This window comes from Jatropha curcas, chromosome 7, assembly GCF_041381405.1.
Source record: "Jatropha curcas cultivar XTBG-Jc1 chromosome 7, XTBG_Jcur_1.0, whole genome shotgun sequence".
NCBI classification, from domain to species: Eukaryota; Viridiplantae; Streptophyta; class Magnoliopsida; order Malpighiales; family Euphorbiaceae; genus Jatropha; species Jatropha curcas.
The window spans coordinates 24561497-24589222 of record NC_143157.1 but is presented as its reverse complement, the minus strand read 5'-3'; the positions used below and the strand labels follow the sequence as shown (position 1 = coordinate 24589222).

The following is a 27726-nucleotide window of genomic DNA, read 5'->3' as shown; positions in this document are numbered from 1 at the left end:
AAAAAAAAATAAAAATAAACTTTCAATTCGTAATATCAAATTTCATAAATAAACTTAGAGACTATAAGAAAAATTAAAATTAAAAAATTCGGAGAAATTCTTATTTACAGTCCGGTCCTGAGAAACTACCAATTAGCAATCGGTTAACGTTTTTCCTTTTTTTGTCAAAAGCAACCAAACATGTCCTTAAAATCCTCACAATAAATTGGTTGAGACAGTAACAAACATTGATCCTCATGGTCTTGAGCTGTATTCAATCAAAATCCTCTGAACTCTTAGCAGATAAGAAAAGAATATACCATCAACACGTGTACGGCTCTCGGGTTCCAAGTTTCCCCGTGAAGTCAATTTGGACCTTTTTAGAAAAACCGAACCGAGAAAATCGGACTGTTCTATTCACGTAAATATCTATAGTTTCATTATATTCTCACTCCCTCTAGGTAGCTTCAAAAAATTTCTTTCTCATCGTCTCTGTCTTTGTCGATCGCCTGAAATTGTGAGTACTTTCTGTTCTTAATTGCTCGATTACTCTGTAATTTCATGTTGATTGTTCATCGGAATATAAGCTTTTTCTTATTTTTGATTTCCGTATTTCTTTTCCTTATTGGATTTTTTTTTTCATTTGATAGCTTTTTTGTGAGTTGACTTTTTTTCTGATGGGGTTTTGTTTGGTTGCTTAGAATCTGTGGGAAAGGGATATGTTTTTGGTTTTGTCTGTGGTCTTTGATCTTTTAGGGGACCCGGCAAAGCTTGTAAATGCTTTAAATTAAGCTTTAGAAAAATGTTTTTGTTCTGTTGATTGAAGTGTAAGCGTGGGGTATGGAGATTCAGAAGTTATTAATGTAATAATCAATCACAAATGTTCGTTTATTGTTCCTTTTGGGGAAGGAAAAGATGAAAAATTAATTTTGGAGTTTAAATTCTATAATGGATTTAGTTGAACACAACTATGTTTTCAAAAGTTTGGCTGAACACAATTTGTAGAAGGTTGATTTTATCATTTGGCGGAAACTGTTATTTTATTGTCAAATATAAATGTTTTCAAGTTTCCAATTCCACATGTATAAGCTGGTTTTTTTGTCTGTAAAACTTGACTGAGGGATTTTGTCTTTGATTTGGATATGTGTCTCAAGCTTAGGTCATTAGCTTTTGTTTGAGTAGGAGTTGGCTGAGAGTGTAGCAGGAAGCTGGTTCTTTGTTTTTATGATATTTGTCATAGTTCATTTTAGAGTTTTGGATCAATTGTGATTGATTTTGTGTATTGTTTTTGAATTGCTCAGTATCAGCATGGGAACAGCACTAAAGCCAGTCATTGCTGTTCTTTTCCTTTGCTTCCTTTTGGTGCCTTTTGTTTTTGCTGCATCCAACGATGGATTGGTTAGAATTGGACTTAAAAAGAGGAAATTTGATCAAAACAATCGTGTTGCTGCCCAGTTTGAGTCCAAGGAAGGAGAGGCTTTGCGAGCTTCAATTAGAAAGTATCATCTTCATGGGAATTTGGGTGACGAAGAAGATATAGACATAGTATCACTAAAGAACTACATGGATGCCCAGTACTTTGGTGAGATTGGTATTGGTACTCCCCCACAAAAGTTCACTGTGATATTTGACACTGGTAGTTCTAATCTATGGGTGCCCTCTTCCAAGTGCTACTTTTCAGTAAGTTCTTTGTCTTAGTTTGGCAGAGGGTTACTATTTGCTTTGCTGTGTTGCATTGCAGAATGTCATTATCTAATTTCTGTCTTCAGGTTGCCTGCTATTTCCATTCCAAGTACAAGGCTGGCCATTCAAGCACCTACAAGAAGAATGGTATGTCAATGCATCTTAATTAGTGTTTGTATTTATGGAATTTTGAATTCTTGTATTAGGTGCTTTTAGATTTTTGTTGCATCAATTGCCATTGCATAGTTTCTAGCTGAATATCAACTTACACTTATCAAAGTGGATTTGTTTTCATATTTGCATTTTATGCTCATGCTTCTGTGCATGCATGTGTATTGTTGTAGAACATTCTTTTTTTTTTTTTTTTTTTTTTTTTTGTGATATATTTTTGTTGGTTCGCTTTGAACACATGCTCCTTCAAGATGTACATGCACATATGGCGTGTTTTTAGATGATTGATTAACTGTAGATCTTCCTCTAAGGTTGTTTTTACATTAACTTTCTTGCTATATGCATATAAAAAAAATATGGATGCTATTGATGGTAGTTCTAGTGGACATATTGCGTTTTGGATTATTTGTTTGCATGTGTTCCTCTGCGTCTATATGTATGTTGACATGTTCATTGTCTCGTGGGAGAATCTTTCCCACAAAGGTCAGAGCATAACATGATTTCATGGGCACAGGAAAACCAGCAGATATCCGTTATGGAACTGGTGCTATTTCTGGCTTCTTTAGTCAAGACCATGTGAAAGTGGGTGATCTTGTGGTCAAGAATCAGGTAATTTGAAGTTTTTGGTTACTTTATATGGTAATGCATTAGTGCAGTGGCATCAGTTGGTGTTTGCTGTCACTGATCATGTGGTTTATTTTAGGAATTTATTGAAGCAACCAGGGAGCCCAGCATCACATTCTTGGTAGCAAAGTTTGATGGTATACTTGGACTTGGGTTTCAAGAGATATCAGTTGGAAAGGCTGTACCTGTTTGGTATGTAATTTGAATTGTTTTGTATAACAGTAGATTGTTCATTTTGGTTTGCAAATTGATCATATCTTATATTGTTACTCGAGATTCATGGGTTAAACATCTGACTTTTACAACTGGCATAGGTACAACATGTTCAATCAGGGGCTTGTAAAAGAACCAGTCTTCTCATTTTGGTTTAACCGCAATGCCGATGAAGACGAAGGGGGTGAGATAGTTTTTGGTGGGGTGGACCCGAACCATTTCAAGGGTGAGCACACATATGTCCCTGTGACACAGAAAGGGTATTGGCAGGTTGGTTCTCTGAACATCACTTTTATAATCTGTTATATTCGGATATCAGGTTATCGCAATATTCTGAGACACCTGCTTTCCTTTTGTTGGTAGTTCGACATGGGTGATGTCTTGGTTGATGGTAAAACGACTGGTAAGCAAATTAGAAATCATTTTTGGCTTTTTCTTGTTTTTTGTAGTTGCCATCCTTATTTTTTTATTATTTCAGGAATTTGCGGCAGTGGCTGTGCAGCAATTGCTGATTCTGGAACTTCTTTGTTGGCTGGTCCTACGGTATGTATTTTTCATGCTTCTTTTTGATAATTTACCTGCATAGTGGACTAGTGGTTGACGTGTTAGGTTATCTTGTCTTGCCTATAATAGGCTGTCTTGTTGCCCAACTCTTTTATATTTTTTAATCTATAGATATATTTGCATCGATAGGTCTAAGCAAAATTTCATGTATATTTTTAATGGAGAGGGGCTGTGGATCCCTTGCTTCCATAAGAGGCTAGGAATGTAATAAAGGAACTACTGAGCCCCCATACTCCTCTTATTTTCCATGATCATCACAGAGTATTGTGTTTATAATGTCTCCGATTGGGTATCATACTCATCTTTGCTACTAATTGGGTTTTTTGCTGTGTGTGTATATATATATGTATTTTCTTAGTTGATGGCAGCATGTAAAATTTTTTTGTCTTTGATCTGTTGGCTGTCCATTTGTTTTGAGGCACTGTGGTAAATGCTGTTCTCTAATGAACTACACACCTATTTTATTTTGGGCTTTATGCTATGCTGGATCTTAATTTGTAGCATGTTTATCTTTGTAAATGGTTTTGATGTTTATTGGTGTTTGACTAGCAATTTTAGTGTCTACTGGGTTTTTGAATTTGCATCCTTTTTGCATGGCATTTGCAGGCTATCATTGCTGAAGTAAATCATGCCATTGGAGCAACTGGAGTTGTTAGTCAAGAATGCAAGGCTGTTGTTGCTCAATATGGAGAAACCATAATTGAGATGCTATTAGCTAAGGTATTTTCTAAGTTGCTGATGCACATTATCGCCACATTTTCCTTCATGACTTGAAGAAATTGTTTTTTCTGTTGACTGTTTTTTCCTGTTGGGTTATCAAATATCATCATTATTGTTGTGTGTGGCAGGACCAACCAGAAAAAATTTGCTCGCAGATTGGTTTGTGCACATTCGATGGTTCTAGAGGTGTAAGGTGGGAATCCCATGTTCCTTTTCATGGCACCTGTTTAGTTTGCTTTTTACACATCTAATGCTGTTAATTATCCTATGAATCTTTTTTTAATACAATCAGTATGGGCATTGAGAGTGTTGTGAATGAGAATGATCATGAAGCGGCTGGTGGTTTGCGCGACACAATGTGCTCTGCTTGTGAGATGGCAGTTGTGTGGATGCAGAATAAGCTCAAGCAGAACATAACACAGGAGAGCATACTTAACTATGTCAATGATGTAAACAACCTAAACCAGGCATATTTATTTTGATACTGTAACATTAACTTCATGTTGCTCATGCTGCGATTTTGTGACTGCAGCTATGTGAAAAATTGCCTAGTCCAATGGGAGAATCAGCTGTAGATTGTGGTAGTGTGTCTACATTGCCTAATGTGTCCTTTACAATTGGTGGAAAAGTTTTTGACCTCGCCCCAGAGCAGGTATGATTTATTATCTGGTTTTTCAGGATTTTCTTATCCCCTTATAATGGAAAAGGAGTCAGATGTTGGTATGATAGATTCTTTGGGTTCTGCTTTGATTGATTTGAATATTTTTGGTGATGGCAATCAGTATGTCCTCAAAGTGGGCGAGGGAGAAGCTGCTCAATGCATTAGTGGATTCACAGCCATTGATGTGCCACCACCTCGTGGTCCCCTCTGGTATTTCCCCATTCCTTTTGTCATAAATGCAATATCTGGTTTTAGTAAATCTTGTAGGGATCTAACAGTTTTGATGGTGTGGGATGCTGAAAAGTTCATGTGCTAATATTCAATTAATTGCAGGATCTTGGGAGATGTTTTCATGGGTCCCTTCCATACAGTATTTGACTATGGTAATATGAGAGTTGGATTTGCAGAAGCTGCGTAACTGGCTTACTGCTAAGGTTCTGCTGTTCAGTGTTATACTGCTTGGTTATCTTTTATGCTTTTATTACGTGCCAGTGTTTCGGGATTGGCTTTGAAACTGTGGGAATTATCCCTAATGTAAATATCTGAATTAACTTGCTTTACCTTCACGGATTTTAGTTTGAAGGTGTTATGTAAGCTATCGACATTTGAAGCGATGAATAATAGAATGTAGATTTTATGCACGAGTAATACGATGCTCTATAATTGTATGTCCGTCCCCCCAAACAAGTGGATGCTGATTAAATGTCTTTAATTAAGTGCTAAATCAGGAAAAGGAATAATGCATCCATTTTCTTGGACTTCTTCAGGTAAAGCCGACATGCGATGTGATTTAATATATTCGTATGCATTTTCACTTCCATTATGGTCACCAAAATGGAACCTCGGCACTGTGTTTTGCGCACAGCTTGGCTTGGAGCGTGGATACGCCTAGTTCTCTATTTCAATATGAATGTTTCATTTGATACTAATTCAAATAAGGTGCTTAAAATTTTAAGGGGAAACTCTCAAATTTTATTTGCACTTTTGACTTGTCCAGGTCAACTGAATGATAAGAGTCGCACTACGTCAATACTTTTTTTCGGTCACAAGTAAATCATTATGTACACCGGTTTTAACTTTGTACCACTTGCCATTCAATTTCTCATGCTACTTTACCCAAATCTGGCAATATTTATGCCAATCTGAAGGGGTCATACTCAATTTCTCATACTACTTTACCTGAATCTGGCAATATTTATACCAATCGTAAGGGGCTGTCCTCGAGGCTTCAAAATTCTAATAATCAAAACCCTTTTGGATGTCTTTGCTTAAATATATATATATTGGAAAAATCAAAACTGAACGTCTTTTTTGGTACTCAGATTTTGAAGTTTTGAGCTCTTGTGAGTTCTTACGTATACAATTGACCAGAAACTTTGACCTCATGAGTCTTCTTGCGTGTAAAAAAGTTGAGCTTTTGGTTTAGGTTACAATGCCAGTGCGTCATGGTAATATCAGAAGCGTAAAAAGAATGGAACCATTTATAGTTTGGTAAAGCACGTTTTGCTTGCTGTAGTGCGTAGCTGGAAAGGAGTGGGATCAAAAATCATCTTTGGCTGCATTTAGATCCACATTAAAGGGTGGTGGTGTTGGCATGGCACCGACCCGCTGCAAAGTTTAAAAGAAACAGCTATCTATGACCCCACTCTCTCTTTCACCACAGGTCCACAGGCAGGCACTAACATGAAACAGACTGGGGACTTGCCTTTCACAAATGGGAATTACTTCAACCTCACTCAATCCAACCTCATTTTAATCCTTGTTGCCGCCACAAGATAGTGATTGGGTTCAAGCTAGGACTAACAAAAGTTCACAGTTTACTTTTGCACATTTATTCGGGTGGCTATTTTCTCAATAAAAATACCTAACACGTCGTTATTTATTATTATTTTTTAAATAATTATGTTAATCATGTGTTCCTATTTCATATGACATGATAAGTTTTTAAACTCAGGTTCAAGCTTTTATATTTCCAAAAATGTTTTTTTTTTATTTATTTTTGGATGGCATATAATTACTTTTGCTTTAATAATGATTCGTAGAATATATATATATATATATATAAAGAAGAAATTGTTGCAAGACCATGGGCTTTAACACATGAATCAGAAGACGGCATTACGCGTTTGTCTGTTGATAGGATTTAAAGTAGCTGCCATTGCCAACTTCACATTGAAAGGTTGGTGCCGGTTTCACTCAAATGTTTGTGTTTACTTTTACTTAGGTCCCATCTACGAGGTTCGCTTTAGAACTCAAACATTGACCTTGTCTTATCATATTAACAAGTCACAACCCACTTTAGATGCTTTTTTAAGTTACATTCATTTATATGCATATACTTGCATTTCATCAATTTAATGTCTAAGTTCAATTCTTATTATGGTAACATTTAATTCTTTTCCCTTTGTAGTGAGTTGTCTTGCCTGAATGGGTTTTATAATGGACTATATTGTCTCTAATGGGCTTTCAAATTATTGTAACTTCTGCTCACAGCGCAGAGTGCAAAAATTCATTGCATATAATATCGAATGACAAAAAATATCGTGTAATAAATTAATAATGATGAAAATTGCTTTATAGAGCATAATATAAACACCATCCATATATAAAGCATGAGTAACTAAAAATAATAAGATGTCTGGAAATCACATTTAGAGTACTTGGTATTGCCTAATTCAAATGGAATGATTTTTTAAACATATTTAAAGTGTCTTGTTTCGAAATAATCACAAGGCAAAATAAGATGAAATTCATGAGTAATAAGATGAAGACCGCTCTTAATCTACTCTATTGCCGTTGTTTCTAATTAGTCATGTTATTTTACCACATAGAAGCATAGTAATTCTCATAATTTTCAAAAAAGGACGGCAAAAATCACAATTTTATGTTAAGAACAGCTTTTGGAACCCATTTCTTTTATGGTTCTATATGTTTGTTCCTTTCCTTTCTTGTAACAACTAACAAAGCTGACGTTAGATATTGATTGTCTACAATCTACTAACTTTAGATCTATTTAGTATTATGTGATTTAAGTTAAAGAGTTGTAATTATATTATTATTATATACGTAAAAAAACAGTTTGCCAACAAAGTTAAAATTACAACGCGGTTGGCATAATTTGGCTTTGTCGCCGCAAACTCCACTCCTTTAATTTCGGATTATTCCCTTCTTAATCGCCCAATAATCACGCTCCCTTGGCACGTGTTCACGTGTCGTCATGTGGGTGGCTTTTATCCAAAACTTTGCCTAATTAACCACCGTCCTACAACGACCAAGCTGTCTCAATCCTCTCTCCTTCTGCCACGTGGCTCACTTTCACCACCACCACCATCAACAATTTAAACTCTCGAGTTGGCCAACAAAAGCAAGAATAAGTCCAACGACAAGTCGAATATATATGAGAGTTTGCCAAAGTGCTAAAACCCAAATTCTCATTTCTTGTTTTGCTTGCTCTCTTATTCTCTCCGATGGAGTGGACTAGAGGGCCTATAATCGGCCGTGGCTCCACAGCCACGGTCTCACTAGCAACCTCCACTGCCTCATCCGGCAAGCTCTTTGCTCTTAAGTCGTCGGAGCTATCAAAATCTATGTTACTCCAAAAAGAGCAGTGTTTTCTGTCAAAATTAAACTCCCCTTATGTAGTCAAGTACATAGGCTGTGATATTTCGAGAGAAAACGACAAGCCTATGTACAATATCTGCATGGAGTATGTCTCCGGCGGCACACTCCACGAGGTGATTTTGAGAAACGGAGGCAAGCTGGAAGAAGCCATGATAAGATTACACACAAGAAATATCTTACAGGGCTTGGAGTATTTGCATGGAATAGGACTAGCACATTGCGACATTAAAAGCCACAATATATTAGTCAGTAAAGAAGGATTGGCAAAAATTGCTGACTTTGGTTGTGCAAGATTTATCAAAGAAATAGATAGTGGCAAGTCAGCATTTGCCGGTACACCGGCGTTCATGGCACCGGAAGTGGCTCGTGGAGAAGAACAAGGCTTTGAAGCTGATGTTTGGTCTGTGGGTTGTACAATTATAGAAATGGCTACAGGAAGAATTCCATGGATGACGTTAGATCAAGAAAATGACGACGTAATATCAGTTCTATACAAGATTGGATTTTCTAGCGATTTGCCTGAGATTCCTGAGTGGTTGTCAGAAAAAACTAAAGATTTCTTGAGCAAGTGTTTAAGGAGAGATCCTAAAGAGCGGTGGACGGTTAAAGAATTACTTGATCATCCATTTCTTGATGAATTGGAGATAAAGAAGTTTGAAGATCACTTAACTAGTAGTACTTCTTCTCCAAGTTGTGTATTAGATCAAGATTTTTGGGATTCAATGGAAGTATTGGAAGGTCCTCAAGATTTGACATTCCAAGATATTTCCAACTCGAATTCTCCTGCTAATAGGATCAAGAATTTAATCGGATCGATTTCGGATTTACCCAGTTGGTCTTTCGAAGAGGATTGGATTACAGTTAGAAGTAGAGACATTGAGAACATTGAGATGCCTTTAGTTTCAAATACATTCTTGATTTCGGATTCAATTGTTTATAATCAAGAGCTTGAAAGTTCAATTTTTTATCAAGATTTGTTATTAGATTTAGAATTCTTTGTTAACAATAGTAGCAACTATAGTAATGTTAGTACTAATGAAGGATATGATTTTGTATTAGAAGATCTCAATCTTGAGATGGATAATGATAAGTCTTGCTCTCTTCAATCTCAATTTTTAACTTTTTATATTTTATTATTTGTTTTTAATTCTTATGAGTATATAATTTTCTTATTTAATATCGTATAATTAGCAACTATCTTTCTTATTTGCTAAAAATAAATCATCTAAGCAGAGATGGCCGGCAAATTAAAAAGTCCTCTACTTTGGCTAAGGGTTAAAGACTTTGAATTCAAAAGTCGTCTAACGGGTCAAATTTGGATTTGGTTGAGCTTACAGTGTGAATGGAGATGACTGTATGTTAAGAAGTCAATTTGTATTGTCTGTTCCTGCAATTTTAATTTTAAGGGTCAATTGAGACAAAGTCAATAAAATTGTTGAACTCTTTGCAACTTGCTCTTATGGGACCTATTGAGTCGACCAGGGTGGACCGTGATTTGGTATTTCATAATGGATGGTGAATATCAAAATCCATAAGTTGATGATTCCACTTGTTGGTATGTTAGTGGACTTAAATCTTTTCTTCTTGGCGTGTTACCAAAATGAGAGATTTAAGTTTTCTACTTTGGATTGTATAGTTATCAGCTGTTTGAGTAGTTTTTCAAAAAACACTAAAAGTTAAACGTTATATAGATTAATTTTTTATAAAACGCTATTTTAACTTCTAAAAAATTAATTTAAACTATATATTATTGAATATTATTAAAAATAACATTTAATATTTTGATGAGTTAAAAAATTATTGATGGCATGAGTTTCTTTCTTGGACCCAATACTTGCAAATCTTCCTTCCCTCTCTTGTTTTCTTTATCCCACTCCCCTCTCTATTTCTCTCAACTTCTAAATCTAAAACCTACTCCATAGCTAATGATCTCTTTTTTAGCATTCTTTGCATTAATCTTTGGCTGAAAAGAAGCCTCCTTCTTTGTGTTTTAAATTTTTAATCAAGTGGGGTTTGACTTTAAATAAAGTCAACTACTATTAAAATGATTAAACACCCAATTTGCTGTAACAAATGTGAATGGATGAGACATTGATTAGGAAGGTGGGAAAGTCAGCTTCTTTTGTTTAGGAACAAGTGGGTGGAGACAATTCAACATGAATGAATTATACTAAGTGTGACTGAAACGCAAAAGCAAAATCAGGAATTGTGTTTATACACAATTTTTACTTATCTAGAACATGAGAATGGAATCTAATCATCTGTCCATTAAATAATTAATTGTCACTTGTTTGACTAAACTCTTCCCATGTTAATTGTATAATGCTTATGTCAGATACTCAGCTTGCACTATCTCAAACTTTGATTTTTTTTTTTTTTTTTCCCTACAATTTCCAACAACTTGTACAAGATATTTCAAAGACAACAAGTTGTCTAACTTTAAGAGAAAAAAAAAATGCTCTGCAACTGTTCAAGTAGCAAATGCCAAACAAGTAGGAATGGCGCAATCATACATATGCAAGAAAATTCTGAACACAAATTGGAAAGTTTGTTGGTGTTTGTTGTGATCTATAACATTATGATGTTCTTACATACCATTAAATTTTATATATATATATATATATATATATACATATCCTGCAAGTTTGACTGAGAAAGAAAGCAAGAAAGGCTACATGTCTTGAACTTGTAACCTTTGTATATGATTTCTTGCCAAGCATTCGTCCTTTGCCCTTCTTTTGGAGACAGTTTCCAGTTCTTTAGCTTTTGACTCTCCATTTTCAGGCTTTGCTTCTTGCCTTCATAATCCTGTTATTTTAATCTTTTTAACTGTTCTACCTCTTTCCTTACTCTGTAAAGTTCTTTAATGTAGTAGTGTAACCTGTCTGCCATCATTGCCAGGAATAGAGAGAACCCTATACAAAGTAATCATCAAGTCCGATATTCTAACTTTCATTTTGGAAAATAAAAATTTTAAAAAATGGGATTATCTCATAAGAATTGTCAAAAAAAAAATATTAATGATGTTGATTAGAAATTATTAATATTTTCTAATCATAAAAATTAAAAAGTGTTTATGCTAGGCTGATATTTGGGCATCCCATACGCGTTATCGGTTGTGAAAGTGTGTTTTCGTAGGTTATACCAGTTAACACATTTTTACAAAGTTATAATAATTTTGTAAAGGAGTAATCCTTAATTCGTGTGTACGCATTATATATTTTCTATATAACTAATTAAAAAAAAGACATGACCATCAAAATTGTACATCATAAAATTAACTCAATAATGATTAAGAAACTAAAATAATTTATTAAAAAGAGTAAATTAAACAATTACCCATTAGAGTAGCTTCCAAAAGCCTTTCAGCTAGAAGAACCTCATCAGTTGGATTAACCACACCAGACTCCAAAGTACGTTTTTGAATTTGCATTACACTATACAAAATAGCACTAAACACCCCAAATAACGTTGCTGCCACAGTTTTTGCCACCAATTGACCTCTTCCTCTCTTCATATAATCTATTCCTACCATCAACACCTTCCTCATAGGACTTCTAAACAAAAGGGTTACGATCACTGAAATTTCACCAAACACAACACAAAACAATGCACTAATCATGTTAATTTCAAATCTGCCAACAATTTCTTCTTCCTCTTGCAAATTTTATTTAATTTAGAGAATAATTTACAGAGAAAAGAAGATGGTTTATGTAGTATTTTATGTGCTTTTCAAAACTTGCAATTCAGGTAAAGAATGTCATCTATGCTTACCTATCCTAAATTCCTAACAAGGTAGCATATAAATATAGAATTAGAATATCTTTACCATGGGAAATCAACGGTCACGTTTATATTTTTCATTGGCGAATAATGTTTTAATTTATTGGTTAAAGTCATCGAGATGATATTCTTATTTTATATTTTAAAAATTATTTCTGCCATACTGAATGTTAAAAAAGGATTATTTATTAATTTCATAAATCACGCAATTAGCTTTGTATAAATGGTAAGACATTTGTATGACTTTTTTGTATTTCAGTTTTAAAAATATTATTTTAAATATGTTATTTAGTTAATGTGTATTTTTAATAATAATAAAATTTTTTTTTGCTGATATTGGATAAATTTATTATTATTATTACTATTATTATTATAATTATCCTGAATCGAAAGATATATTTGAATTGCTGAGTTGGCATTCTATTATCCTACTAATTTCTTTTTTCTTTTTTTACAGATTTTTGAGTTTTTTTTCTTTTTTATTTTAATTTGATTGCGTACAAAAATATTTTTAAAGAATTAAATTGATATATAGATTAAAATTGAAAATTAAATTTAACAAATTTAAACACATCTTTTTCTATATATCTTTTATAAATTAAGGCAAATCTATTTGTTTATATCTTTATATTTAAATGCTTTTAAATTGAATCTTTTTATCTATCTTTAATTATTTATCCTTTATATACTTATTTGAAGGGAATTTGCAAATTCGAGCATAGTTTAAAGGTGCAAATTTGTGAGTTTTTCTTTAGTTTTTTTATTCTCTTATGTTGATTTACTCTGTCAATGATTAAATGATTTCAACTAAATGAATATAGCATATATTTTTTTCTTTTTTTTTTTTTTTGACAATTTATTATGCTGTGATCTATTTAAAGTTTGGATATTGTTGTATAGTATACTCTTGAAATTAAATCAAGGGCAAGAGCAAGTTATATTTGAAATCTAACTTTCAGGTAATTATATAAGTATCAATAACTGAATTTATTGGTGGCTTTGACGTGCGGTGATGTAAGTATAGATCTAGACTATATGCTATATTCATTTAGTTGCCCTTCATTATTACTAAACGAAGGAAAAGTTAATTATCTAGGATTTGTTTTTTTTTTTTTTTTTTTTTGAGATATGAAAAACATCGTTGCAGAGCTAGGTATAATAATTTTATTTAGTTTGATTCAATTTAGGTTATGTGAAAAGCATATGTGATAGAGTCATAATGATATTGGTATTGAATAAATTACTCTTTCTTCATATTTATCATGATTCATTTGCCTTTTCATTATGCTCTTCTATCCTTTCTTTCAAACTCTTTCTATTTTTCTTCTTTTTTTTTCCTTAAATTTTTTGTTAGTGAAATTATATTTGTCTGATTCATTTTTGTATTTTTCCATTCATGTAGTCATCACTTTTACACATATTAAGAGATCGTGAGCAAATTAATTTTGATATTTTTATTTTAATTGATTTGTTTTTAGTGGCTATTTGTAATTTTAATCTTGAAATTTTTTTTTTTTGAAAGATGAAATTCATATTTTAATAATTTTCTTTTCATTTACTTTAATTTATCCCACGTGGCAGAACTACCTAAAAGACAGTGTTATATATGTTAGATTAATCTAAAATATTAATAGAATCAATTTTAATTTTTCTATATTTTATAGAATTAATATTTAATATTAATAAGTCAATTATATTTTAATATTAAATAATTAAATTATAAATAATATTTCTGTACATGTTATTCATATTGAACTTTATCTATATAAAATTATCAATTAGAAATTATGGTATTTAAATTGTTTAAATTATAAATTTTAACTAAAATTTAGACATAATTAATTAAATATATAATTATTTAAATAATTATCTTATAGAATTATCAATTAGAAGTTATGATATTTAAATTGTTTAAATTATAAATTTTAACTAAAATTTAGACATAATTAATTAAATATATAATTATTTAAATAAATTTAATGAAATAATCTGCTGAAAAATATTTTTTTAAAATATATTAAATAAATTTATAAAATACAATATATAATAATAAAGCCGTGGAAAGCGGGCTTCCAACTAGTTATTATATAAACATAACACCTAAGGCAAATTAATAGTAACATGTAATTTTTTTTTTTTTTTTTTTTGCAATATTTGTTTGTTTTATTATTCAAAAGGAAAATTGTTTAGTCTCTAATTAAATATTAAAAATAACTAAACGAAACGGCGTCGTTGCGAGCAGCTCGCCCCTGTTTGAAACGCTAGTCCCAAACGAATTCACCAACCACCAGTTTCGAGTACAGAGCATTTTCAGTTTTGAAGAGCTGCAATGGAGGCGGCGTCATTTGCTTCTTCTCCACTTTCTTCCTCTTCGAAACTTTCCAAAAACTCTTTTTTATCGTCATCTTCTCTCATTTTCTTCCCCACAAATATCTATAAAAATGATTTCCATAGATCGAAGTTCAGGCCTCCAAGAAATCTCTCTGTTCGTGCTTCTTCTACCTCCGATTCTGGTCCTCTCTCTCTCTCTATAATTGCATTCAGTTCTTTATACTCTCTTCTTAGTGTATACGATTCTAATACGTGCTTGTTGCAGTAGTGACTCTGCTTGACTATGGAGCTGGAAATGTCCGTAGTGTGAGAAATGCCATTCGCTATCTAGGCTTTGAAATTAAAGACGTACGCTTTCTTAGGTTCCTTGAATATCTTTTTTCATTTTTTAAAATTGAAACGTGAAAATAAGTAACTTTACCCGCAGGTGCAAACTCCAGCAGACATTCTAAATGCAAACCGTTTAATATTTCCTGGTGTAGGAGCATTTGCACCCGCCATGGATGTCCTTAACAAAACTGGGTATGTGCTGATATTGGGCAATAAGTTCTAATCTTTTATTTTTAGTTGGTTAGTTTGAACTTTGACGTTCTACTAACATTGAATTTAAAATTTTTAGAATTGGAGATCTTGAAATGTTGAACAAAATTTTAGTTACTTTGTTATTTTCCGCTTGATTCTTGTAGGATGGGTGAAGCATTATGTACCTACATTGACAAGGATCGCCCATTTTTAGGCATTTGTCTTGGACTTCAACTACTTTTTGAGTATAGTGAGGAGAATGGTCCAGGCAAGTACTTCAGTTATCTATATTATAAGTGAATCAACCTTAATAATTTCAGTTGTAGAAGTGTAGGATGATAATAATGCTTCTCTTGTTGTATCCTATTATATCACCCAATGATCAAATAAGGAGAACTCAATTGCTTTTAGCTATATGAAGTTAAGTTGATAGAATCATGAAGGTAAAGCGTGTTTTAGAGAGAGGATGAATTGAAGTTTAATGAGTTGAGAGGATTTTATGGGAAAAAGATCGCTCAAATAAGTTTTTGCTACACTTACAGAGGTGCTAACATGGTTAAATTGTTGCTGAACTGGAAGAGCGTTTTGTGTCAAAAACATCTTATGCGGATAACATATCATTCTTTCTGTACTTTTCGCTGTAGTTTTTTACTTTTTAATATCTGAGTTTACAGATGTACATTTGTCTCAGTGAATGGTCTTGGCTTGATTCCTGGTGCGGTTGCGCGTTTCGACTCATCAAATGGTTTCAGAGTTCCCCATATTGGCTGGAATGCTTTGCAAGTTGCAAAAGATTCTGAAATTTTGGATGATATTGGAAACCGCCATGTGTATTTTGTCCACTCATACCGTGCCATGCCAGTGTGTTTTTCTTTTCCTTGTCTTTTCAATATTTTGAATGGGGCTGGTGAATATGTTCACCTTTGATTTGCATTGGATCTGGTGACCTAAAGCCTTCCATATACTTCTGTAGTCACATGAAAATGAAGAGTGGATTTCCTCTACTTGCAACTACGGTGATAAATTTATAGCATCAATTAGAAGAGGAAATGTGCATGCAGTTCAGTTCCATCCGGAGAAGAGTGGAGGCAAGTAAATACTTTTGTTGTATTTCTATTCTGATACGGTTTTCAAAAATGTCCAGGTGTCAAAATTGCATCTGTCATTTTTTTCTGAGAGGAGATTACATATAGAAGGGAAAAATTCTTCTCCATTGAGTATATACTCTGGGATGCTTTTTTCCTTATCGTATTTGAATCGTTTGTTGATGCGAGGGGAGATTATATATAGAAGGGAAAAATTCTCTCCATTGAGTATATACGCTGGGGAATGCTTTTTTCCCTAATAGTATTTGAGTCTTTTGTTGATGTGAGACAGAAGCATAGTAAAAATTTTGCAAGAACTGTCTTGCTTCTCCTCCCCTCCTCTTCTGTTGCTTTCTCTAGGGACTAGGTAGACAGCAATTTATATATGAGTGAACTTATTTGTAGCACTCTGTCTTAAGTGCCTGAAATGAATGTTGCAGATGTTGGTCTTTCAGTACTTAGAAGATTTTTGCTTCCAAAGTCGTCTTTGACAAAGGTAAGCTTTGTACCAGCTTATCCAGTCTACTACGTCTTTTTCCTTCTTTATTAAACCATCTAATGAACTAAAAACTTCATTTGAAGACAGAAGCCCACTGAAGGGAAGGCATCAAAACTAGCAAAAAGGGTAATACTTAAATTTTAAATAAGTTGTTTGACATGTCTTGTCTTTTGACTCTTTTCAAACCTTTTTTTTTAAGTCATCTTGATCATATATACTGGGTTGGCTTCATGTATTTTGTGGTTTCAGCAATTATTTTCATCTCATTTAAATTGATGTGCTGGCTGAAATTTAATACACTAATGATATTGCTTCTGTTCAGGTAATTGCTTGTCTTGATGTGAGAACAAATGATAAAGGTGATCTTGTTGTAACCAAAGGGGACCAGTATGATGTAAGAGAACACACAAAAGAAAACGAGGTAAGGCCAAATTATTATTGAAAGTTAATAGATTTTTACAATTTCTTCTTTGTTTCAATATGTAGTAAAATATCATAGAGCTTGCTAAAATATTTTTCATTTGTTTCTTCTAAAAAGTATTGATAATGAGTCATCCAAACATTATGGTCTTCTTGACTGCACAAGCAGCAAATTTATCTTGAAATTTTCAGTCATGACTATTCACATATGACTTGCTATACTGCGTGATGTTCATTCTGATGCGAGATCTACATCTCTTATGTTGGCATTTCATAATGCTGATGGATGAATGTCTTTGTTTGAGAATAAAAGTCAAATTTTAGGTACTCTAGTTAGATTCTCACTGAATGATATTGCAGCCTATTCTGTCTGATTCTTTTCCGAAATGAAACTGTTGGTGGCTAGAGCATTGTATTGCAGATAGCAGTGGTTTTTATTTATGTAAATTTTTGCAGGTTAGAAATCTTGGCAAGCCAGTCGAGCTTGCTAGACAATATTACAAAGATGGGGCAGATGAAGTAAGCATTATTATTTTTTCCCTTATTTGGATACTTAACTGCATATGGAACAACAGTATAATGTTTGGCATCTCAACATTGAATTTCAGGTTAGTTTTCTGAATATTACTGGTTTCAGGGACTTCCCTTTAGGTGACTTGCCAATGTTGCAGGTTGGTTATTTAGCAATTAGAATTATGCACAATGATTAGAAAGTTTCTTTTTAACTTCTACCTGAGATGTCTCATTTTCCTGAGTTTTTTACCCTGCTTGTTATGCTCTGAAGGTTTTGAGGTACACTTCAGAAAATGTTTTTGTACCATTGACTGTTGGTGGTGGAATTAGGGATTTTAGAGATGCAAATGGCAGGTATAGTTGACTGCATGTGGTAGACCAATATTTTACTTCTTTAATTTCCAACAATATCCGTATGCTTCAATGATTAGTAAGGCACATGAACATGTTATGATTTGTCCATCATTGTACTCAGGTACTATTCTAGTTTGGAAGTTGCCTCAGAATATTTTAGGTCAGGGGCAGATAAAATTTCTATTGGAAGTGATGCGGTCTATGCTGCTGAAGAATATTTAAAAACTAAAGTATGCAACACCTTCCATCATCTATTTTTGTCTGTGCAAATGGTCTTGCTTGTGCATACTTCTAATAGCTCTTGGACTCATGCTTGTAGGTAAAAACTGGAAAGAGCAGCATAGAACAGATATCTAGAGTTTATGGCAATCAGGTAATTTGATCCTGTCTAGTTTGAAATCTATGCATCTCTGTGCTCCTGTTGGTATTTCATACTCTTTTGGACAAACCTATTCCATGATAAGTGTCTTTGTCAATGCTATACGAAATATGCATCTGATTTGAATGAATTCTGGGAACTTGATTATTTCCGCACTATATCTAATGATGTAAAGTTGACTTTTCAATTTGGTTTATCTTGTCTATTATTTCTTCTTTGCCACACCTTATTCACAATGAATTTGTCATGATTGGTCACACACCCAAGAGCTGAATAAGCAAGCTTCGACAGCAGGTTTGATTATTAGTTGTTCTTTTCTCAAGTTTCCACCCAGGTTAACTTGGAAAAAAAAAGGCCACCTATGTTTGGATTATGTATTACACAATGCATTTCATTGAAATTTGGATCAGCTTTCTTTGATGGTTACTCCAACAATTGCATTATGATAGAATTTCTTCACAAAATGGCTTGTGCACTCCATCTTCCTAGTCCAGTCTGTGCGTATCCATCATTCTATTATATGATAAAATTGACAAAGCTGAAAAATGACTCCAACCTGTAATCTTGAGTCTGTGGAAGGCCACAGCTCCACTTAGATAGTTATATATGAGACTTTATCAAGGCATCCTTGTCCCTCACCACAAGGGGGAAGGAAGGAAGTTTCCCATTTATGGGGGAAGTTATACACCAAATAATGGCCCTGCACACATAAATGACCTTGTGTTTGCATGGAAGTCTCCTCATTATGTTTTTACTGCACCTTGCAATGTTCGCCTAACAACACATACTCTCTCTTCTCGGTTCTTTATGTGTAATTATGAATTTATAAATAGATGTCCATGGAAAGTGTTGTCAGTTCTAACAGCTGCCAACAAACAAAGGTGAAGGTCTCTATTTTGAATTATGTTTATGCTTATATTGCAGGCAGTGGTTGTGAGTATTGATCCTCGCAGAGTGTACCTCAAGAATCCTACTGATGTGGAATTCAAGGCTGTGAGGTTAACTAACCCAGGTAAACAAAATCTGCTTCTTTTTTTTTTTGTTCATATCATTCATGCCATATCCTCTCTTTAGATACTTAAAGAGATCTGAGTATGTTCCTTTCCTATTTATAATTGACCCTTCTACTTAAACTATCTTCTCTCTCATTCTCACCAAGTATCAATGAGTTTAGTTTGTTATATATCTTTCTCAAGCCACTGTGTGTGTGTGTGTGTGCATGTGCGCGCGCTTTGGGTGACTTTCTCACACACACCCGCGCGCGCGCTCGTGCACACACACAGAGAGAGTCAGAAACTTTATTTTCTACTAAGATGTCACAGGCCACTGTTAATTAAGATTTCAATATTATTTTCAGGTCCAAATGGAGAAGAATATGCCTGGTATCAGTGTACGGTAAGATGTATTCTTGATTCGATTGTAGGTTTGAGCAATATTCCCCAGTTTAGATATTTGCCAATTTTATTTTGTTTGGATTTGTCTCTGGCCAATTAACAAGTAACAACTACGTATCTATTCACATGTGGTTCAGGCCATACCCAATTCAGGCCAACTTTTATTTGACTAGTCCCAGACCCAGCATGGCTGGAGCTCCTACAGTCAAAATAATTTGTCCAAGTTGAGCCCATCTAACTTTTTTAACCCAAGTTCTATTAGACCAAAAATTTCTTTTTCTTAGTGTCCCCCCGTTCCACCCATGCCTCCCCCCCCCCCCCCCCCCCCTTCCCCCTCTCTCTCCTCTCCCTTCACCTAAACTACGAGCTAAGAAAGAGCCTATATAAAGCATTAGCTCTAAAAGCATCACTATTCAAATTTTACACGTTAAATTTATCAATATCATCATTATTGCTGGCAAGGTCAGCCTAGACCAGATCAGGGGAGAAAAAACTCCTCGACCAGGCTGAGAATTTCCAGGCCTGCCAGATGGTAGATACTAAAAGCTTTTGCATTCTGTATTTTCCTATTTCTGAAGGTTAATGGTGGACGAGAAGGTCGGCCAATTGGAGCCCATGAACTTGCAAAAGCTGTTGAAGAGCTGGGAGCTGGAGAAATATTACTGAACTGCATTGATTGTGATGGTGAGGACTGTTGTTTGTCAGTATTTTTCGATCATGTTGAAGTATTTTGTGAAGTGCCTCTTGGAAATTTTTAAGTATTTTTTCAGAGAAATGGCGGCCAAAACTTACTGATTTCAATAAGAATTATTAGCTTGTTTGGTTCTATCTTCAAAAAATGAGTCGGCTTCAGTGTGTTTTCTAACGCCGGTACTTTGGAAGTACAGAATCTGTTTTTATCTGCAAATTAGGCCAACATGTTTCAAACGGCACACTCTTCTTGAAATTGTGTTGGTCCATTCAATTTTTTATCTAGTTTGTGGTTTCAAATGTTCATTTTGCATGATTAATACTTGCTGGTTTTTCAGGTCAAGGGAAAGGATTTGATATAGATTTGATAAAGTTGATCTCTGATGCTGTGAACATCCCTGTGATTGCAAGTAGTGGTGCAGGTGCTGTCGAACACTTCTCTGAAGTTTTCACCAAAACAAATGCATCTGCTGCTCTTGCTGCTGGCATTTTCCATAGAAAGGAGGTATAGCTGCATAATCTGCTGAGCGCTTTATTAGCATGTGATTGCCACTAGAGATCATAATTACCATTTGAATTTCAAATTGCCATTTCCTTCAATGAACAAAATATCGTTTCTCCTGATTTCACTATATACATCAAAAACTTCAAACAGCAAAAGCTATTTTCTTGCTTTAGCATGATTGATAATGACACATCCTTATAGTTATAACATGAAGTTGTTACTACTATTTCATCTTAAAAAGGTTATTAGCCTTTGCAGCAATCAAATGGAGCTTAGATGAATATTCTTTTTATCATATAATCTTCGTTCATTTATTTCTGTATCCTCGATTTTGCGGCTTGCAGGTGCCCATTCAGTCTGTAAAAGAGCACTTGTTAAAGGAACAAATAGAAGTCAGAATCTAAATGGACTTCTGCTGCGGAAATATTACATATGGATTCTCTAGAGTCATTACTTAAGCACTGGAATTAGCAATCATCTTTTTGCTATACAGGAAAAAATATATATCCCCACATTTATTGATTTGAATACTTTTGTAGCTGTGTTTCATTTTGACGTCATTTTGTATAATGTTATTTTAGAATTCAATGTTATTATTGATCAATTAGAACCATCTGAAGCTTTCAAGTCAATGAATATCATCACCTGTGATGCTTATGTTATTATGGATAAAGTGGTAATAGCGTGAAATCAGAAGTGCTTCAAATCAAATTGAACTATTGCGCTTAAAAGTGTGTTTGGATAGCAAATATTAGCAAGTTGATCTCTACATTTTTTTCCAAAAGGTATAACAGATAGATCGAAACATAGTGTAAGTCCTAAAATACATTGGAAAGGATGAAAAAGTACAAAAAGACTAAATACAGATGCATCTGGAAACTGATTATGATACGATAATACAATACAATCAAGTTTTAAATCCTGATCTTAAATTGGGCACATAAAACCTGCATAACCAAATCAAGTGTGACAAATTCAATCCATCAGATCAGGCAAAAGTATGTATGAATAAAAGATAATATTCCATAAGAGTTTTGGATTCATTACTGGCCTGTGGCCCATAAAGCAAGTTTCTTAAAAACATATCATTTCGTGCAGTGTCAAAAAAAAAACGCATGTACCATCTCTTGATTTCAATTAAATCAAGGCAAGCCGCTGTTGAAGAACTCATTACAAAAGTTGAATCATTGAGAAGATAATAAAAAACTACAAAACTTTGATATCAAAGTGTATTATTCCTGTCAACAAAGTATATCCGTCTCCTAGGTACTGAAGAAATTGCAAGAAATTGAAGGTTGATTCTCAAATGTCAAGCAGCAGCCTGCGTGGGTCCTCCACCACATCTTTGATACGGCGCAAGAAGAAAACTGCCTCTCTTCCATCAATCAGCCTATGATCATATGTGAGAGCAATATACATCATTGGCCTGGGTACAACATTTCCTCCAACCACCATTGGACGGCTCACTATCGAGTGCATGCCCAAAATAGCCGACTGCCAATTAAATATTTCATCATCAGACTCCCAATTAATATCATCCACAATATGAATATCAATAGAAACATAAAATGTGCATTTCCATGGAAATCACTTACTACACAGTACATGGCGCCTGCTGGAGTACAAGAAGATTTGTAAAAACAGATTTTTCAAATAGATTTGACAACAGTTCCAGTAGAGTAGTATAATAAGCTTAAACAAAAAAACAAAAGCATATCATCCCAGCAGAAGAACAAACCTGAGGAGGGTTGATGATGGGTGTACTCAAAAGACTTCCATAAACTCCTCCATTAGATATTGTAAATGAACCTCCCGCCATCTCATCAATTGAGATGGTTCCATCATTTGCCTTCTTAGCAAGGGTGTTGATCTCCTTCTCTATCTCAGCAAAATTCATCTTATCGGCATTGCGAATAACTGGGACAACAAGTCCCTGGATTGAAAAGGATTTATCATAGGGTTAAGGCAATTTAAACAAATATTTTTCCACTCCAACAACAGATAATCTCATTAGGATATGACAAATTTACATCCAAGGTGCTTTGACAAGGGTTAAGAATGCAATGTAAACAAATATTTTTCGGTCAACAAATAACCTCATTAGGATGTGACAGACTTACATCAAAGGTACTTTGATAAATGTACCAGTTACAAAAGAAACCAAAGCACTGTAGTTACCCAAAAATGTCTCAAACTGAAGAAGCTATTTAGAAAAGAGTCGAAAGCAACTCCTCTTGGATTTCCACATATGCAAAACATCAACAGCAAATTTTTTGCATGGAGTTGATCAATTAAAGACATTAAGACAAACCTTTGGAGTGCCAACAGCGATACTGATGTCTATATAATCTCTATATATTATATCATCCCCATCAATGACTGCATTAATAATAGGCTGGTTCTGGAGCCCACTTACAGCAGCCTGGAATATTTTACAAGGGAAAAAGAGGAAATAAACATGTTAGCTCACTTCTATTTGAAAATTGTTTCTCCATATTCCTAATGACATATTCCATACCTTTATGAATCCAGACATGAGACCCAACTTAACTCCATGCTTTTCAACAAAAGCATCCTTATATTCAGACCGAAGCTTCATCAAGTTAGTCCTGCAAAGCAGCAAATCACAGGGGGATTACATGAAAGAAAATCATCAACAGAAGTGAAGAAATGTCACTCTAAGATGATGTATTCTGATTTTTTAACCATATAACTAGCCTCTCAAACAAGCATTCATCCCCTGAGAGAGAGAGAGAGAGAGAGAGAGAGAGGAGAGGGTTAGGGGATATGGGTTTTCCTACGTATTCAAGAAACAATTGAAACAGGACTAAGTTTAAACTAAAGCAAACCCAAGAGGAAGCTGTACACCATTTATACATGTAAAATTATTATCATGAAGCACATTATAAAAATTAGACTGCATTCAAGAAATATTAACATGATCTAGATCAAGAAACTCCTAAAATCTAGACACTTTGGATTTCCAGAATCCAGAATCCATAAAAAAACAAAATCCCAAACTTGCATTGTTCTCGATCTATGTTACATTCAAGCTTCACATTGTCAGGGTACTACAAAAAAATTTAAACCAGAAGGTCTGTGCCTGTTAGGCAGTAGTACATGCACATAAGATGATTACAGCCATGTTCACAAGTTCAGATTTCCATAACTGTTCCTAATAAATGGCAAGCAGAGAACCAACAAAAAGATGCATAGAGAAAATACTATTTGTTTCCACATAAAAGACTGGGTATGAATGCTCTGATGGCTTTGCATTATGTGCGAGGAAAACAGCATAAAAGGCTTAACGACCATAATCAAAGACCAACAAGTATCACGGAAGTGATGCGAGTAACCAGACAAATGAAAATTAAACTAAACTCACATATCAACTTCATTGAATGTCGTTAACATAGCAAATGTGTTTTGAGAGTCCTTCAATCGGGTTGCAACTCTTTTCCTGAGCCTTGTCATAGGAACCTGTAATCATGAAAGCATTGAGGTCATACCATCTATGTGATCCACGGCACTTCATTTCTACTTGCTAAATCTGTTAACGAACATTGTATATGATAATAAGAAGCCAAAAGACTTACTCGTCTTTCTCTTTCCTTGGGGGGAAGCTGTGGTTCTGATGCTGAGCGCTTAGGTGGTGGTGCTGGTGTTTTAGGCTTCTCTGTTTGAGAAGCAGTTTCAACTTTTGGCTTTGGTTTCTCTTCTGGAGGAGCAGATGCCTTCTTAGGAGCAGCTTTCTCCGTTATTTTCTCAGAGGGAGCGACATGAGCTACACCTTCACCAGACTTCGAAATAACAGCAACCTTTGTACCTGGTTCCACAGTCTCCCCTTCTTTGGCTACAAACTGCCAACAATTACATTATTACACAGAGGACCTTGAATCAACACTTAGAATCCAAATAATTAAAACCCCAAGAAATCCAGACTCACCCAAGATAAAAAAACAAATAACATAAATTGCCAATAGAAGTATTACCTCTTTTATCACACCGGCTTCTGGACTAGCCACATCAATTGTAACCTGAAAGAAGAATCAAACATTATAGGCATTAGATAAAACTAATTTCAATTCAAAGGGGAAAGGGGATAGAATGGTGGGAGAAAAGCACCTTATCTGTCTCAATTTGAGCAATTGGCTCATCAACTTCCACCCGATCACCAGGATCTGCTCACAATGTATCATGTATTTACAGACAATCAATAAATTGGAATCAAGAAAAAAAAAAAAAAAAGAATATGCATGCAACCAATGAAGCAAAAAGAAAATAAATAAATAAAATAATACTCAGAAAACATACTCTTCAAGAATTTTGCCAATGTTCCATCAGTGATTGATTCACCCATAAAAGGGACGACAGCGTCAACCAAATCCCCTGCATCAGATAAACAAAATGAAACACCATAAAATTTTTATATAAAACAAGGTTCAACACCCAGACCCTTTGCCCAAAGGACCAAAAAGCCAACAGTTTTGCTCTTCAAAATTGCATCTAAAAGGAGGTGACAGTAAACCTGCCCATCCAATTATATGCAGGATCCACTAAGAGTGCAGTTTACCCAACTATTTTAAGAATCACAGAGTTTAATGGAAATGTTAGAACTCATTACTGCTGAAATTGACTCTTCCACTTGAATGAAGCCTCAGTATATCATTGTTTCTCAAAGAATTGCTCAGGTTGGAATTCTTGGAACTAGTCTAATCAAGAAAGTTTTAGTAAGCTACTTAGAGACAACTGAGATAATTACTACAATACTCATAATCTAAACAAAGTAGCAATGATTATAAATTGTAAAGGAAATTTTCATAGGAACACTACAAGATACATAGAAAAAACTGAGTGCTAAAATGAACTGATTCATCCACTTATTCAAACCAACTAGACAAAGTCCTTCCTGTAACAACAAACTTCCTGAGAGCTTCCAAAGAATTGCTTATTTTGGAACCATATGAAAACAGCATCCAAGGGGTATGCTCCATCCCTCCCCATGTGGACACTTATTAAGTTACTAAGGCCCTCATACAATTAACATGTATACATTCCCATACACAAATACAGGATATTAACTAGAACTACTCAATGTCTTACCACTATCTGAAGAAAATGGCCTGCTCCAAAGTTGCTTGGGAGCGATGAAGTCAATGCCGGCAACAGTCCTGAAAAAAATTAAAGCCATGTCAAGAGGTGCTAAAAGACAACAGATTACAGAGAAATAACTCGATCTACATAAATCCTTCCTCAATTACATGATCTTTCTCCTATCAGATAATTACAATTAGATTGAAAACTCCAATTAAAAAGTCCACTTTGAGATAAAAGATATGAAAACCAGATAACGTGTTTCATTGACCTTGCTCTGTTAAGTAACTTGATTGGGCTAAAGATGGACTAATTAGAACAGTTTCAATATGTAAAAGATGAGGAAAAGGAAATATAAACTTGTTAAAATACTTTCTTTAAGTGGAAGAAAAGAAACTGCTTAAATCCGTTTTTCAATCCTTGGTGACCCAGTGTTGCAACAAGGCTTACTAGTATTAGATTTTTCCCCCCATTCATTTCCACACAGTGATGCTCTGTGACTGGTCAACACAAGACACATAACTTTCACTTCCATAAGGCAAAAATGTATTAGGGAAGACAAGACAAGCAAAATGAATTTTTACTAGGACAGCATGAAATGAATTTCATTGAAGCTAGTTTTTCTCAGATTGCAGCAATACAAATCACACCAACTTGAATACTAAATTGCAATTCTGAAAGAACTAGTCATAAAAGAAAAAAAAAAGGTCCATCGAAATCATAGAAATAGAAAACCATCACTAACCTAATGGGCCTTGAACCAACCGAACAATCTGCAATAACAAAATTCATTCAAGGTCATAATTCATTTAAGTGAATGATACAATCATTATCCAGAAAACTATATAAAAAAAAAAAAAAAAAAAAAAAAAAAAAAAAAAAAAGCCATAATTACCAGATGAAACGAGGTGGCTGAAGTTCCGGACATGCCCGAGACCTCTTGGTTGGAGTAAAATCTGTTCATACGCTTATTACAATTTAATTAAAAGCTTGCAACTTAACATATATTCTTTTTCTACAAAACCAAACAAGAGAAAATTATATGCATTTTCCTAAACGAAAATGTTCAAAAATATCACATGCGCATATATATATTTCTGTGAAAAAGACAAAAGAACTAACAAATATGATTCAATTTCTCTGAAGACCTAAAAATTCAAAAAATAATAATAATAATAATAATAATAATAAGAATAATAATATAGTACCTCCTTTTCAGGAAGAGAGGAAACTCTAGGCATAGATGCTGCAGGTCGAACACTCTGCAAGGACTGCTTCAAAATCTAATAAAACGCAAATTTGTAATTAATCAATCTGCCAATCCATCAATATATGTATATCTAACCGAAAAAAAAATTAAAAAATACTGACAGAAGAAGACGAGCCTCCAGCAGAAACTCTTCTCCTTAAAATCCCCAACATCATTGCTTCGATCTGTACTTCCACGATCAAATATTTTAAAAGAAATGAAATTAATTCAGCAAATCATTAAATCAATGGATCACAAATACAAAACCAGATTATAAGACATACATGGGTCTTCCTGTATATGATAAGATAAAATTGCGCGAGAGATTTGGAGATGCAGAGCTTCGGTTTGACCTGTTTTGCAGGACGAATCGATAAAATTATTATTAAGAAGAGGAAGAAGAAGAAATGGAAAGAAAAGTAGGGTTTCCCCTTTGAGAGAGAGACGCAAAGCAGACTTTCAGCACGAGATTTACAGTAGAAATTGTACGAATCGATTACGTGGCATTGTTTGATTGGCTGGAAGGAGAAGGAAATATTCAAAATTGTAAGAGCTGCGGTCAGAGAAGAACAGAGGAAGATGAGACGTGTTGTAACGTCGTCGTTTGCGTTAATACTAAGCGCAAATGGATAAAAGAGAAATGAAACTACTCAATGAAATTGTGAAAGAAAG

The 27726-nt window shown here is 34.2% G+C and overlaps 5 protein-coding genes across 6 annotated transcripts; 3 read left to right on the top strand and 2 right to left on the bottom strand.

Moving 5' to 3' along the window:
• Positions 1–354: 354 nt before the first annotated feature.
• Positions 355–5263, top strand: LOC105632987 (aspartic proteinase A1). Its single transcript, XM_012215477.4, has 14 exons — positions 355–496; positions 1281–1659; positions 1749–1809; positions 2348–2442; positions 2537–2649; positions 2772–2940; positions 3034–3073; positions 3149–3213; positions 3841–3954; positions 4083–4147; positions 4247–4403; positions 4487–4606; positions 4737–4825; positions 4949–5263. The coding sequence occupies exons 2-14, from the start codon at positions 1288–1290 to the stop codon at positions 5031–5033; spliced, it is 1545 nt and encodes a 514-aa protein (XP_012070867.1). The 5' UTR covers positions 355–496; positions 1281–1287; the 3' UTR covers positions 5034–5263.
• Positions 5264–7969: 2706 nt separating this feature from the next.
• On the top strand, positions 7970–9423 carry LOC105633274 (mitogen-activated protein kinase kinase kinase 18). Its single transcript, XM_020678822.3, has one exon. The coding sequence runs from the start codon at positions 8083–8085 to the stop codon at positions 9421–9423; it is 1341 nt and encodes a 446-aa protein (XP_020534481.2). The 5' UTR covers positions 7970–8082.
• Positions 9424–10673: 1250 nt separating this feature from the next.
• On the bottom strand, positions 10674–11969 carry LOC105632986 (B-cell receptor-associated protein 31-like protein). Its single transcript, XM_012215476.4, has 2 exons — positions 11576–11969; positions 10674–11151 (listed from the first exon to the last, which is right to left on the bottom strand). The coding sequence occupies exons 1-2, from the start codon at positions 11856–11858 to the stop codon at positions 11048–11050; spliced, it is 387 nt and encodes a 128-aa protein (XP_012070866.1). The 5' UTR covers positions 11859–11969; the 3' UTR covers positions 10674–11047.
• A 2320-nt stretch (positions 11970–14289) lies between these two features.
• AT-HF (HIS HF) lies at positions 14290–21324 on the top strand. Of its 2 annotated transcripts, none has more exons than XM_012215475.4 (19): positions 14290–14532; positions 14619–14698; positions 14778–14872; positions 15037–15140; positions 15564–15733; positions 15846–15960; positions 16398–16453; positions 16544–16582; positions 16779–16877; positions 17333–17395; positions 17485–17547; positions 17661–17743; positions 17865–17973; positions 18063–18116; positions 19047–19134; positions 19480–19517; positions 20095–20200; positions 20545–20711; positions 21056–21324. In XM_012215475.4, the coding sequence occupies exons 1-19, from the start codon at positions 14349–14351 to the stop codon at positions 21113–21115; spliced, it is 1773 nt and encodes a 590-aa protein (XP_012070865.1). In that variant the 5' UTR covers positions 14290–14348; the 3' UTR covers positions 21116–21324. The 2 variants fall into 2 exon arrangements, with proteins under 2 accessions (XP_012070865.1, XP_012070864.1); XM_012215474.4 differs by having other exon boundaries at positions 14616–14698.
• A 388-nt stretch (positions 21325–21712) lies between these two features.
• On the bottom strand, positions 21713–27651 carry LOC105632984 (Dihydrolipoamide succinyltransferase). Its single transcript, XM_012215471.4, has 16 exons — positions 27530–27651; positions 27339–27407; positions 27177–27239; positions 27014–27088; positions 26701–26761; positions 26551–26578; positions 25815–25882; positions 25026–25100; positions 24837–24892; positions 24704–24748; positions 24308–24571; positions 24097–24191; positions 23230–23320; positions 23023–23133; positions 22450–22644; positions 21713–22205 (listed from the first exon to the last, which is right to left on the bottom strand). Exons 3-16 carry the CDS (start codon positions 27228–27230, stop codon positions 22014–22016), a joined length of 1410 nt encoding a protein of 469 aa, XP_012070861.1. The 5' UTR covers positions 27231–27239; positions 27339–27407; positions 27530–27651; the 3' UTR covers positions 21713–22013.
• Between the last annotated feature and the right edge of the window lie 75 nt (positions 27652–27726).